Source organism: Malaclemys terrapin (assembly GCF_027887155.1).
Source record: "Malaclemys terrapin pileata isolate rMalTer1 chromosome 20 unlocalized genomic scaffold, rMalTer1.hap1 SUPER_20_unloc_6, whole genome shotgun sequence".
In the NCBI taxonomy this organism is placed as follows: domain Eukaryota; kingdom Metazoa; phylum Chordata; order Testudines; family Emydidae; genus Malaclemys; species Malaclemys terrapin.
In genome coordinates this window covers 1-13,892 of record NW_026530193.1, presented here as the reverse complement: position 1 = coordinate 13,892, position 13,892 = coordinate 1, and the positions used below count along the sequence as shown (strand labels likewise).

Genomic DNA, 13,892 nt, shown 5'->3' with positions numbered 1-13,892 from the left:
GGACTCCTGGGTTCATTCTGTCCCATCGCCCCATAGCGGGGCGGCTGTAGGAGTCACAGGGGTGACGCTGCCGGATGACTTCCAGGGATTCACTCCCCACTTTTCTCTCCAGGACAGCGGCTGCAGGGAGTTAACTCTGCCGGTGCCCCTCACTCCCGTCCCGCAGCCCCTGCTAGCCCAGCCCTGCCGGTGCCCCTCACTCCCGACCCGCAGCCCCCTCCTAGCCCAGCCCTGGGCTCCCCCCAGCCCTGCCGGTGCCCCTCACTCCCGACCCGCAGCCCCCTGCTAGCCCAGCCCTGGGCTCCCCCCAGCCCTGCCGGTGCCCCTCACTCCCGTCCCGCAGCCCCCTCCTAGCCCAGCCCTGGGCTCCCCCCCTCCGTGCCCCTCGCTCCTTCCCCTCTGAGCTTCCCCTCGGTTTTGGGTTTCTGGCCCGTGTCTGTTTTGTGGTCAGGGGCGCCCTCGAGTGGCCGCGTCTGGCATGGTCCCGATGCGCCTGCAAACGGACCAGGCTCGGGCCAGGGGTCTGCTGGGGCCTGGCCCCCCAGAGGGGAAAGTCCAGGAGGGGTGGGGACTAGTTGAGGAGCCCCCCTCGCCCACTTGCTAAATGGTTAGTGGGACGGAGCCTGTGCCCGTGGGAAGGGGCGGTTCGAGGAAAGCAGGATTGGGCCCAGACCAGCCGGCAGGCGACAGACACAGCAATTGGAAAACTCGCTGGAGTAAGGGAAGGAGTCAGAATTCAGATCCCTGGGACAATCCTGGGAATGGTGAAACGTGCGCGGACGGAGGGGTCGTTTTGGGAGCTAAGCCAGCGATGGAAGGAACGCGAGTGAGCCGGGACCTCGGCAGTGGCGGGAGGGAATTAAGCCGTTGAACTTTGTGAAAACGTTCAATAGGAAAAGTGTCATTGAAAGAGACGTCTTGGTGTCTTTGCAGCCCTTCTGGAGGGAAAACGGGCCCTTTCCCAAAGGAATGTCTGCAAATGGGGCACACACAAAAAGCAGTGTTAGAAACCCTGAGCCAGAGGTGGGGCCATGAGCACAAAAGAAACAGTTACCCTGGATGTAAAAATGGATCTGGCTAATATAATGTTACAGACGAATATAATGCACTGCTCCAACTAGGGACCGAGTGGCTAGGCAGCAGTTCTGCAGAAAAGGACCTGGGGGTCACAGTGGACGAGAAGCTGGATATGAGTCAATAGTGTGCCCTTGTTGCCAAGAAGGCTAATGGCATATTGGGCTGTATAAGTAGGGGCATTGCCAGCAGATCGAGGGACGTGATCGTTCCCCTCTATTTGACGTTGGTGAGGCCTCATCTGGAGTACTGTGTCCAGTTTTGGGCCCCACACTACAAGAAGGATGTGGATAAATTGGAAAGAGTCCAACGAAGGGCAACAAAAATGATTAGGGGGCTGGAGCACATGACTTACGAGGAGAGGCTGAGGGAACTGGGATTGTTTAGTCTCCAGAAGAGAAGAATGAGGGGGGATTTGATAGCAGCCTTCAACTACCTGAAGGGGGGCTCCAAAGAGGATGGAGCTCGGCTGTTCTCAGTGGTGGCAGATGACAGAACAAGGAGTAATGGTCTCAAGTTGCAGTGGGGGAGGTCCAGGTTGGATATTAGGAAACACTATTTCCCTAGGAGGGTGGTGAAGCACTGGAATGGGTTCCCTAGGGAGGTGGTGGAGTCTCCTTCCTCAGAGGTTTTTGAGGCCCAGCTTGACAAAGCCCTGGCTGGGATGATTTAGTTGGGGTTGGTCCTGCTTTGAGCAGGGGGTTGGACTAGATACCTCCTGAGGTCCCTTCCAGCCCTGATATTCTCTGAGTCTATGAGAAGTTAAACTACGGCAGGAATGTGCCTTTTCCCCAGGCCGTGTGCAGTGTATATTGGAGAAGGGGTACAAGAAATGCGAACCAAACATGCGACTCCAAAGGGAGCCACCATCGGTTGGGTTTTCGTTTTCAGCTCGCTGGGTGTTTTGGAAGCAGGAGTTGAACTCGAACTCGGGTGGAAGTTGCTCATGTCCCATTTAAGGCCGAGTCTCTGAGCTCTGCTGAGGGCTTTGGCCCCAACAGCAGGCCAGAAAGTGTCTGTGTGGATGCAAATTACCTAAGTGAGGAAGGAAGGAAGGAGAGAACGGCCCAGAAACAGATAATGAACAGACCTGGTCAGCAAACAAACGACCTGAAAGCCAAAGGCTCAAATTATGACCCTCTAAAGGAAGGTGGGAAAAGGAGTCAAATCTAAGACGGGTTAAATAAAAAAATCGATACTTTTGTGTGTGTGTCTGCAGGGCTGAAATCTGAAGACAGGTTACATGCCTGACACCCCATCTTTTAATTCACCCAACCCCCCAGGATATAATTCAATTAAAGCCCGTGCAAAGATTTCAAAAGAACAACGAACACACTGACCTCAAAACCAGATGGTCTAACTAAAAGACATGGCATAACAAGAGACTTGGAATAGAGCTGATGTTAATATTAAACACCGGGCTACATTTCATGTTAATAAGCACCCCTGTAACAATGCCTAGTGTGTATGATTTGGGGGAAAACGCCTTTAAGGTCAGAGGGTAATAACGCTTCTCAGCTATTACCGGTGAATACAGCAGAGAAAACATTACAAACTCGGTCTGCTGTATAAGAAGGGAAACTGAGGCATGCCACCCTGTGAATTTAATAACTGAGAAGTGAGATAATTGCCACACAGGGAAGTATGGGGTTAATGTCTCTGTTCTGCCTGCAATCAGCAAGGGTATTTGTAACAGGAAGGGATATCTGAAGCAGTAATCCACCACCCCCAAAGGGGTAGAAACAGGGGCTGTTGGGCTTTCAGAAAATCAGGAAAAGCCGGTACCAGCGGCGGAGCCACCCAGAATAGCACGAATCCACTGTCCCCACAGCGATGGTGTTTGGACGTTTGTCTTGTTGCCAGGGGACTGGCGGAGGCCCGGCTCCCCACCCTCATGTGCGGTTTCAGCTCTCACTGGGACTGACTGAGCGGCACTAAGGACTGGGAACCTTAAGATCCAGCTGCAAAACCTTTTGGGGTGTGTGGGGGTGTGTGTGTCTGTGTGTGGGTGTGGGGTGTGCGGGGTGTGTGTGTGTGTGTGTGCGGAGTGGGTGGGTGTGAGGTGTGTGTGGGTGTGGGCGTGTGGCTGTGTGTGTGGGTGGGTGTGCAGGGTGGGTGTGTCTGTGTGTGGGTGTGGGGTGTGCGGGGTGTGTGTGTGTGAATAGAAGCATATGCTGATTTCCGTGCTTAAATTGTACTCTCAAGAACCGTGGGGTGTTTCCTCTCCCTTTTAAAAAGATTCCGGGTGCTTCTTATAAACACAACAACCATGATACCTATGTTCCACCAGTCACATCCCCCCGGCGCCTACGTTCCACCAATCACGTGCCCCCGGCGCCTATGTTCCACCAATCACGTCCCCCCGGCACCTACATTCCACCAATCACGTCCCCCCGGCGCCTACGTTCCACCAAACACGTCCCCACAGGACCTATCTTCCACCAATCACGTCTCCCCGGCGCCTACCTTCCACCAATCATGTCCCTGCGGCGCCTACGTTCCACCAATCACGTCCCTGCGGTGCCTACGTTCCACCAAACACGTCCCCAAGGGACCTACCTTCCACCAATCACGTCCCCACGGGACCTATCTTCCACCAACCACGTCCCCCCTGCGCCTACATTCCACCAACCACGTCCCGTGGCGCCTATGTTCCACCAATCACGTCACCCTGAGGCGCCTCCGTTCCACCAATCACGTCCCCGCAGTGCGTATGTTCCACCAATCACGTCTCCCCGGTGCCTACGTTCCACCAATCACTTCCCCGCGGTGCCTACGTTCCACCAATCACGTCCCCGCCACCGCCTCGGTGGCTGACCGCGCCTCGCTCCGTTGCGGTGACTTTCCCGGGGCATCGCCCCCCTCGGCTGGTGCAGGGGTCCCCGATCTCGCGGGGACCAGTCGCCTCGCAGGGCGCCCTCGACCAGGCCTGCGTGCGAGGAGTAAAAAAAGTGTCTCTTCTTCCCCCCCCATGCGGCTCGGGGGCCACCCGGCGCCGTCCGGGTGCTGTAGGGTGACCAGATGTCCCGATTTTATAGGGACAGTCCCGGTTTTTGGGGCTTTTTCTTATATAGGCTCCTATTACCCCCACCCCCGTCCTGATTTTTCACACTTGCTGTCTGGTCACCCTGGGGTGCTGGGTGCAGATGACGTCGCTGCTCCCCGGGACGATGCCCGAGGCGGGGAAGTGGTTGGCCATAAATAGGCCTGGTGGAGCTGGATTAAGCTCCCGTCTCTTGGGCTTGGCCCTCCGCCCGCTTCCTTGTTTGCTCTGCTCAGGCGCTTGGCTCCTCGGCTGCTGACACAAGGGGTTTGGTTTCCCTGGAAGCCGGGTCCTTCCTTGTTCCCCGCTCACATGCCGCCCTGTCCCCGCCGTGCCCTTGGCCGGCAGGTTTCGAGGCTGAGGTCTAGGGTGCAGCTATGCGGCCCCCCTCCCTGCCCCGGTTCTGGTTCCTTCTCGCCTGCCCCACCGACCAGGCGGCGCTCATCTCCGAAACAGCTTCCCTGTCCGCCCCCTTCCCTGGGGGACCCCGTCCCGCATTGGCCCAATGGCCTCCTGGAGATGGGGGGGGGCATCGGAGGGGCACCGCCCAGTCCTGCTGGTGCCCCTCACTCCCGACCCGCAGCCCCTGCCAGCCCAGCCCTGCCCCCACCCCCGTTCTGCCGCTGCCCCTCACTCCCGACCCACAACCCCTGCTAGCCCAGGCCTGCCCTGCCCCCCCAGCCCTGCTGGTACCCCTCACTCCCGACCCGCAGCCCTTGCCAGCCCAGCCCTGGGCTCCCCGCATGACAATCAGGGTCCAGACACCCCAAGGGGAGAACAGGGGGTGGCAGACACTGGTGATGGACATACCCACCCGTCGCACCCGGTCTCTCATGGGCGCAAAGGGGGCTCGGCGCTTGCCGGCCCCCATGGGTGGGGGGGGAGCTGTGGCCTCTCCCCACGTTGCCAGGTGGGGCTGATTGTTGCACGGAGCACCCAGCACCACCCAGCCTAGCGCCGGGCCCTGCTGGTGCCAGGCGAGCCGCGGGGCTAGCCAGGCCCTCTCTCGCTGAGGGGCGCGGGGGCCGCCTCTCTGAGCCCCAGGCACTGAGCCGGGCGAAGCCGGAGGTTGGGGCTTTGGGACGTTACGTCCGCGGTGGGTCCCCTGCCTGCTCTCGCCTGGGCCCCTCTGGTTTCTTCTAGTCCGTGCGCCGGTTGTTTGGTTTGCCCTTGGGGCCAGTCCCAGCGGGGGGGTGGGGGTCACGGTGAACTGATAACGGGGGTGGGTTTCGCTCCTTGGGGGGTCGATGGACTGCAGGGGGGAAGCCGGAGTGCCCGGCAGTTACAAATTTGGGGGGGAAGATGGGGGGGCCCTGCACACCAGGGGGAAGGCAGATGGGGGGGCCCTGCATGGTGGGGGAGAGGCAGATGGGGGGGGCTCTGCACGGTGTGGGGGGATGTAGATGGGGGCGCTCTGCATGGCGGGGGGGAGGCAGATGGGGGGCCCTGCATGCTGGGAGAGAGGCAGATGGGGGCGCTCTGCATGGTGGGGGGAGGTAGATGGGGGCGCTCTGCACGGTGGGGGGGAGGCAGATGGGGGGAACTTTCTGTGCGCTCCGAGCCACAGTGGGGCAGCACCAAATCTCCCCCCCAAGTTACAAGGTGGGGGGGGGTTAGGCCCCCCCCATTGCTGGTGATCTCCGAGACCTCCCCGTGTGGAGGTGGCTGGGGGCGGAGGACACCCCCCACACACACTCCCCCGCTGGGCACCCAGGCCCGGCCGGCCCCTCGCGGAGGCCAGAGCCAGGGACCAAAAGTCCAAGGTCCCGGTTGGCTGAGGGGAGGGGCTCTCGGCCGTGGGGTGGGGGGGATGGGGGTCCCCCCCGCAGTGCCCCCCAGGGAGCTGGAAGGAGATGGCCCAGGGCTGGGGAGGCTCAGGGTCCCCCCCAAACCCGCTGTTCCCCTCCCCCTTGCAGAGCAAATGCCAGGGGGAAGTCCTGCGGGGGGGGGGGAGGAGTGGCTGATGGGAATTTCCTCCCCCCGCCCCACCCCCGCGGCTCAGTCGCTCTCTGTCGAGCTTCTGTGCAGCCGCCATCAGTCCGTCCGTCCGTCCGTCCGTCCGCGCCAGCCCCATGGAGGGGGCCGTGACCTCTGGCCTCTTGCTGGCCCTGTGCTGGGCCCTGGGCCCATCTGCAGGTACTGGGGCGGGGGGGGGGGGGGGGGGGGGTTTGTGTGTCTGAGCCGAATGGGCCCCCCCAAGTCTGTCTGTCTGTCCCTCCGGCTGGTCTCACCCCCGTCTCCCCCCCGCAGATGCCCAGGAGAGACTTTGCTACGAGGACTTCGGGGCTGGCAAGTGCAAGTTGTTCCTGGGGGAGGACGTGCCCCAGGAGGACTGCTGCCAGAACCCCAACTACGGGTACCGGCCCCGCGCCGGGGCGCCCTGCCAGTCCTGCCGGTGAGTGCCCCCCCGAGCCCCCCCACTGCTGCCAGAACCCCAATTACGGGTACCGGCCCCGCGCCGGGGCGCCCTGCCAGTCCTGCCGGTGAGTGCCCCCCCCGAACTCCCCCACTGCTGCCAGAACCCCAACTACGGGTACCGGCCCCGCGCCGGGGCGCCCTGCCAGTCCTGCCGGTGAGTGCCCCCCTGAGCCCCCCCACTGCTGCCAGAACCCCAATTACGGGTACCGGCCCCGCGCCGGGGCGCCCTGCCAGTCCTGCCGGTGAGTGCCCCACCTGAACTCCCCCACTGCTGCCAGAACCCCAATTACGGGTACCGGCCCCGCGCCGGGGCGCCCTGCCAGTCCTGCCGGTGAGTGCCCCCCTGAGCCCCCCCACTGCTGCCAGAACCCCAACTACGGGTACCGGTCCCGCGCCGGGGCGCCCTGCCAGTCCTGCCGGTGAGTGCCCCCCCGAGCCCCCCCACTGCTGCCAGAACCCCAATTACGGGTACCGGCCCCGCGCCGGGGCGCCCTGCCAGTCCTGCCGGTGAGTGCCCCCCCCGAACTCCCCCACTGCTGCCAGAACCCCAACTACGGGTACCGGCCCCGCGCCGGGGCGCCCTGCCAGTCCTGCCGGTGAGTGCCCCCCTGAGCCCCCCCACTGCTGCCAGAACCCCAATTACGGGTACCGGCCCCGCGCCGGGGCGCCCTGCCAGTCCTGCCGGTGAGTGCCCCCCCTGAACTCCCCCACTGCTGCCAGAACCCCAATTACGGGTACCGGCCCCGCGCCGGGGCGCCCTGCCAGTCCTGCCGGTGAGTGCCCCCCTGAGCCCCCCCACTGCTGCCAGAACCCCAACTACGGGTACCGGCCCCGCGCCGGGGCGCCCTGCCAGTCCTGCCGGTGAGTGCCCCCCCTGAGCCCCCCCACTGCTGCCAGAACCCCAATTACGGGTACCGGCCCCGCGCCGGGGCGCCCTGCCAGTCCTGCCGGTGAGTGCCCCCCTGAGCCCCCCCACTGCTGCCAGAACCCCAATTACGGGTACCGGCCCCGCGCCGGGGTGCCCTGCCAGTCCTGCCGGTGAGTGCCCCCCTGAGCCCCCCCACTGCTGCCAGAACCCCAACTACAGGTACCGGCCCCGCGCCGGGGCGCCCTGCCAGTCCTGCCGGTGAGTGCCCCCCCAGAGCCCCCCCACTGCTGCCAGAACCCCAACTACGGGTACCGGCCCCGCGCCGGGGCACCCTGCCAGTCCTGCCGGTGAGTGCCCCCCTGAGCCCCCCCACTGCTGCCAGAACCCCAACTACGGGTACCGGCCCCGCGCCGGGGCGCCCTGCCAGTCCTGCCGGTGAGTGCCCCCCGAGCCCCCCCACTGCTGCCAGAACCCCAACTACGGGTACCGGCCCCGCGCCGGGGCGCCCTGCCCGTCCACCCCTCGCCCCAGCCCCCCTGAGCCCTGTGCCGTCCCCGCAGCCAGGCCGAGTGGAGCGACTGGACGCCCTGGAGCCCCTGCTCCGTGTCCTGCGCGGAGGGGGTGCAGAGACGCAGCAAGACCTGTCTTGGGCAGGGCCAGTGCTCGGGGGGCCCGCGGAAGAAGTGGGAGATACAAGCCTGCAGCCTGAAGGATTGCTGCCCGGGTGAGTTCCCCCCGCCCCCCTCCGGCAGCGCCCCACAGCGCCCCCCACAGCCAGTGCCCCCCTGTGCCCAACAGCGCCCCCCTCCGGCAGCGTCCCACAGCGCCCCCCCATGGCCAGTGCCCCACAGCGCCCCCCACGGCCAGTTACACCCTGTGCCCCACAGCGACTCCCCCAGGGCTAGTGACCTCCTGTGCCCCACAGAGCCCCTCAGGACCAGTGCCCCACAGCATCCCCCACGGCCAGTGCCCCCCATGCCGCACAGAGCCCCTCACGGCTAGTGCCCCCTGTGCCCCACAGAGCCTCCCAGGGCCAGTGCCCCACAGCGCCCCCCACAGCTAGTGGCCCCTGTGCCCCACAGCGCCCCCCAGGGCCAGTGACCCCCTGTGCCCCACTGAGCCCCCCTCCTGCATTGCCCCACAGCTCCCACCACGGACAGTGCCCCCTGTGCCCCACAGCGACCCCCCCAGGGCCAGAGCCCCACAGCACCCCCCACGGCCAGTGCCCCCCGTGCCCCACAGCGACCCCCCCAGGGCTAGTGACCTCCTGTGCCCCACAGCGTCCCCCACGGCCAGTGCCCCCTGTGCCCCACAGTGCCCCCTGCTGGAGACCTCCACCCCATGCAGACAGCACCCCACGTCACCCAGCCGTGCACCCCACAGCGCCCCCCTAGGGCGTGTGGCCCTCTCTGCTCCACAGCACCCCCTGGTGGGAGAGGCTGGGGCTGGCATAGCTGGGATTTCCCCAGGCTTCTCCCTCTCTCGCGCGGATTCAGCACTTTCACTTCCCTCCTATGGGTGCTGGTTCCCCCCCGCCCCCACCCCCCGGATCTCCCCCCCCCACAGCTGGAAATGGAAACTTCCTGTTCCCAGCTGCTCGAGCTGCAGAGAGGCCCATGGCAGTGATGGGGGCTGGGACGAGGGGTCACAGGGGAGGGGGAGGGGTTGTCACCCCCTATTGGAGCTGGGCTCTGAGGGGTGGGTGGGGGGCAGGAGGGGTCTCTGGGGAGGGGTGTGTAGGGGGAGGGGATCTCATGGGAAGGGCAGGTGGATGGGTGGTCTCAGGTGGGGAGGGGACCTCTGGAATGGGGAGGGAGCTGCCTCAGGTCCCCACCCCCACCCCAATCCGGCGCTGACCCCCTCCCCGCACCCCCTGCAGTGATGGGGGGCTGGTCGGCCTGGGGCCCCTGGAGCTCCTGCTCCGTGACGTGCGCCGAGGGGGTGAGGAAGCGCGTCCGAAGATGCACCGAGCCGGCGCCCATCTGCGGGGGCTCCTGCCCTGGCCCCGACTCAGACACAACGCCCTGTGACACCAACAAGATCTGCCCCAGTGAGTGTGTGTGTGTGTGTGTGGGGGGGATGGGCCGGGGGGGGAGGGGGTGTAGTTCGTTTTTGACACCAGCCCACCTGACATCCTCCCAAGCCGGCTAGGGGAAGAGTGGCTCTGAACTCAACCAGGCCACATCCGAGAAGGAGACGTGCAGCGTATGACGCTGAGGAAGGTGGGGGGAATCAAACGCGTAGCTACAAAGTGGGGACTAGGCGGTCGCACGGCTGAAAAGGATCTGGGGGTTCGAGCGGATCCCGAGTGGAATAGGACTCTACAGCGGGACGCGGCTGGGGGGAAGGCTAATCTCATTCTGGGTGTGTTAACGGGGGGGTCGCATGTGAGACACGGGAAGTCGTGGTGCCCACCGGGTTGGCACTGGGGGGCCCTGGCGGAAGGACTGTGTCCGGCTCTGGGTGCCTCCTGCATTAGAAAAGTTGTGAACAAATTGGAGAGAGTCCAGAGCAGAGCTACCAAAAGGATCGAAGGTTTAGAAAACCCGACCTAGGAGGGACGGTTAAAAGAAACGGGGCACGTTTGGTCTGGAGAGAAGGAGACTGAGGGGGGACCTGAGAACAGTCTTTAGCTACCTCACGGGCTGTTCTAAAGGGGACGCCGGTCAATTGTTCTCCGTGTCCGCTGAGGGCAGGACGAGACGTAAAGGGCTGAAGCTGCAGCCAGCGGGATGGAGGTTAGATATTGGGAGAAACTTTCTAACTCTCAGGGTCGCTCAGCTCCAGAATTGGCTTCCAAGGGGGCTGTGGGACCCCGTCATTGGAAGGTTTTAAGAAGAAGTTGGACAAACCCATCAGGGATAGATTAGATTGACTTAGTCCTGCCTCTGCTCAGGGGGTTGGATTTGGTGACCTTCCGAGGTCCCTTCCAGCCCGACACGTCTATGATCTAATTCTATTCCATAGATGTTTTTATACTGCATTCATCCTGGAGTATCTGGTTGGGTGGGTAGGGGGATGGGTGGGGGACAGGATGGATGGCTGGGTAGGTGGATGGTTGGATGTGGCGGTGGGGGCAGGGATGGATGGTTGGGTGGTCGGATGGATGGATGGGGAATGGGTTGTTGGGTGGAAGGATTAGTGGATAGGTGGATGGGGTTGGGTGGGTGCATACATGGGTGGGTGGTAAGGGATGGGTGGGTGGGGAGGATGGATTGTTGGGTGCTTGGACAGAAGGATTAAGGGGCGGGTTGAGGTGGGGAGGGGGATGGCTGGTCGGGTGGCTGGACGGATGGATAGGAATAGGTGGTTGGGTGGGTGGATGGATGGGTAGTTGGGTGGAGGGATGGGTTAGGGTAAGGGTGGGTGGATAGACAGCTGGATGGGGGGGAATTGTGGGGGCAGGGATGGATGGATAGATGGATGGATGGGCCTAAGGGTGGGTGGACACCTGGATGGGTGGGTGAGCGGACAGGGATGGTTGGGTGGATGATGTTGGGACCTTATCCACTCGGTTCCCAAGAACTCAACTCGACGTCAAGCTCATCACGGAGGTTTCTCTCCTGGCACCCAGGGGCCCGACGCTGCGTGACTGAGGCTCACAGGTGCAGGGGGTGGTTCCAGGGTGAACCATGCACCCAAAATACAAACACGTTCACCAGCTGCTAAACACGTCCTCACACAGACGCCGCCCGCGCTCTCTGTTCTACATCTGCTCACACACTCTGTGATCGGCTCCTTAGTTCCTGGGAGCCAATCTCTGGTCACACGTTCGCCATCTGCCTGCTGTTCCCTTATCTACTAACTACATATTTACAAGGCTGTTAGGAATTCAGGCTTCGTTCATTGTTTCGTGGCCTTGGTCAGAATAGACCTATAGCTGGGTGGGGAGTGACTGAGTGGACGGCTGGGTAGAGATGGTCCAGTGGATGGATGCGGGTGGTGGATGGATGGTAAGTTGGATGGGGGGGATGGGTGGGCAGGGATAGATGAATGGTTGGGTGGATGGGGGAGCAGAGATGGATGGGTGGGGGGGTGCTTGGGTGGGGGGATGGATGGGAAGGGATGGTTGGGTAGTTGAATGGGAGGATAGGTGGGAAGAGATGGTTGTAGGGGGAGGGGTGGGAAGGGATGGTTGGGTAGTTGTATGGGGGATGGGTGGGAAGGGATGAGTAGTTGAATGGGGGATGGGTGGGAAAAGATGGTTGTGGGGGGATGGGTGGGAAGGGGTGGTTGGGTAGTTGAATGGAGGGATGGGTGGGCAGGGATAGATGAATGGTTGGGTGGATGGGGGAGCAGAGATGGATGGGTGGGGGGGTGCTTGGGTGGGGGATGGATGGAAAGGGATGGTTGGGTAGTTGAATGGGGGATGGTGTGACGGAGCAGGGAGCAGGGCAGATTTGACCTGGGAATGTTGCAGGGGGGTTGCAGTGGGGATGTGGGACTTCCCTTGAAGGAAGCTACCTGAGCTGTAACCTGAGCCAGGAACGGGGGTGGGGAGAATTAACACCTTCTGCCCGGGAGACTGGACAAAGGAGAGGAGCAGCGGGAGGAGCTGGGAGTTTAGTTTGAGTTGGGGCTGGGTGGTGCAACGCAGGGAACCCCAAGCTGGGGTCTAAGCTCCCTGAACCTCCCAGAGGGACCTAATTGAGGGGGTCTGGTCGTACCTACATGCTCTGCTTGAGACTGTGTTCCTGTCCTTAAATAAACCTTCTGCTTTACTGGCTGGTTGAGAGTCGCAGTGAATCTCGGGAAGAGGGGTGCAGGGCCCTAACTCCCCCACACTCCGCAACAGATGGGTGGGAAGGATGGTGTGGGGGGATGGGCGGGTGGGCTATGGCTGGGTCACTGGATGGGGGATAGGTGGGCAGGTGGGGGTGAATGGCTTCTCCCAATACTGACACCTGATCTCTCCCTCTCTGTAGCTCATGGTAACTGGGGCAGTTGGGGGCAATGGGGTCCTTGTTCTGCCACATGCTCTCCTGAGGACGTGAGGCTGAAGCCCCAGCAGCGTCGCTGGCGGGTTTGCAACAACCCCCCGCCATCCGTCATCCCTCCCGGACTCCCCTGCATTGGATCCGCCAGTGAGGACCAGTCGTGCCCCGGGCTGCCCTTCTGCCCAGGTGAGAAAGACCCTCCTGCCCCCCTCTCCTCGAGCCAGCCAGTCCCCTGCCCTGGGGCCAGATGGGAGCTGGCGCCCCCCAGAGGGGACAGGCCCCTGCCCCATTCCCCACCCCCCCAAGCCAGCCAGTCCCCGCCCTGGGCATTCTCCCAACCCTCGGGGGAGGTTTCTCATGCTGACCTGTGTTTCTTTCTCTCTGACCCTGCACCCTGCCTAGTGGACGGTGGCTGGAACAACTGGGAGACATCCAGCCCCTGCTCGGTGACCTGTGGTCTGGGCCGGGTAACGCAGAAGCGTCTTTGTAACAACCCAGCTCCACGGCATAGTGGTAAGGCCTGTCTTGGCCTCATACCCGGTCACATTTCTGCAACACCAAAATACCCTGCCCAGGTAAGGGGGCAGGGACAGACAAAGAGCATTGGAGGGGGAAGTGGACACCCTCTGTCCCTGGAGGGGAGGGCAGGTGGAGGGGTGGGACAAGGGGTGGAGGAATGGAAGTATAGAGGAAAAGAAGAATGGATGGATCAGGAAGAGAATGAAGGGGTAGAAAAGTGATGGGATGCACAGAGAGATGGAGGGAGGAATGGAAAACATGGATGGATGGAGGGGGAGAGATGAACGTGCAGTAAAATGATGGATGCGTGAATGTAGGGGTGCGTAATTGGGATGGATGGAAGTAGAAATGGATGAATTAATGGATGGAGTGGTGAATGGATGAATGAATAGGTCAATGGGTGGGTGGGTGGATGAATGGATCAATGGTTGGTTGGGTCAATGGACAGATGGCAATGGGTGGGTGGATTGATGGCTAGGTCAATGGATGGATGTTTGTCTGGGTCAATACATGGATGGATGATGGGTGGGCAGATTTGTGTGTGGGTAGATGGATGGATGGGTGGTTGGATGGATGATGGGTCAATGGTGGGTCGATGGATGAATGGATCAATGGTTGGGTGCATCTGTGGATGGATGGTAGGGTGGATGTTTGGGTGAGTCAGTGGATGGATTGATGACGGGTGGGCTGGTTTGTGTGTGGGTAGATGGATGGATAGCTCAATGGGTGGATGGATGAGTGGGTTAATGGGTGGATGAATGGATGGGTAAATGGGTGGATGGATGGATGGGTCAATGGGTGGGTGGATGGATGGATGGATGGATGGGTGAGTCAGTGGATGGATGGATGATGGGTGGTCAGGTTTGTGTGTGGGTAGATGGATGGATAGCTCAATGGGTGGATGGAGGAGTGGGTCAATGGGTGGATGAATGGATGGGTCAATGGGTGGGTTGATGGATGGATGGATGGATGGATGGGTCAATCGGTAGGTTGATGGATGGATGGGTCAATGGGTGGGTGGGTGGATGGATGA

General features: G+C 62.1%; 1 protein-coding gene across 1 annotated transcript; it reads left to right on the top strand.

Annotated features, from left to right (window-relative positions):
- Positions 1 to 5,983: 5,983 nt before the first annotated feature.
- CFP (complement factor properdin) lies at positions 5,984 to 12,915 on the top strand (the record flags this gene model as incomplete). Its single annotated transcript, XM_054015089.1, has 6 exons — positions 5,984 to 6,253; positions 6,368 to 6,512; positions 7,964 to 8,127; positions 9,283 to 9,453; positions 12,329 to 12,526; positions 12,743 to 12,915. Coding segments are annotated over exons 1-6 (915 nt in total), but the record flags the coding sequence as incomplete, so codon positions are not given.
- Between the last annotated feature and the right edge of the window lie 977 nt (positions 12,916 to 13,892).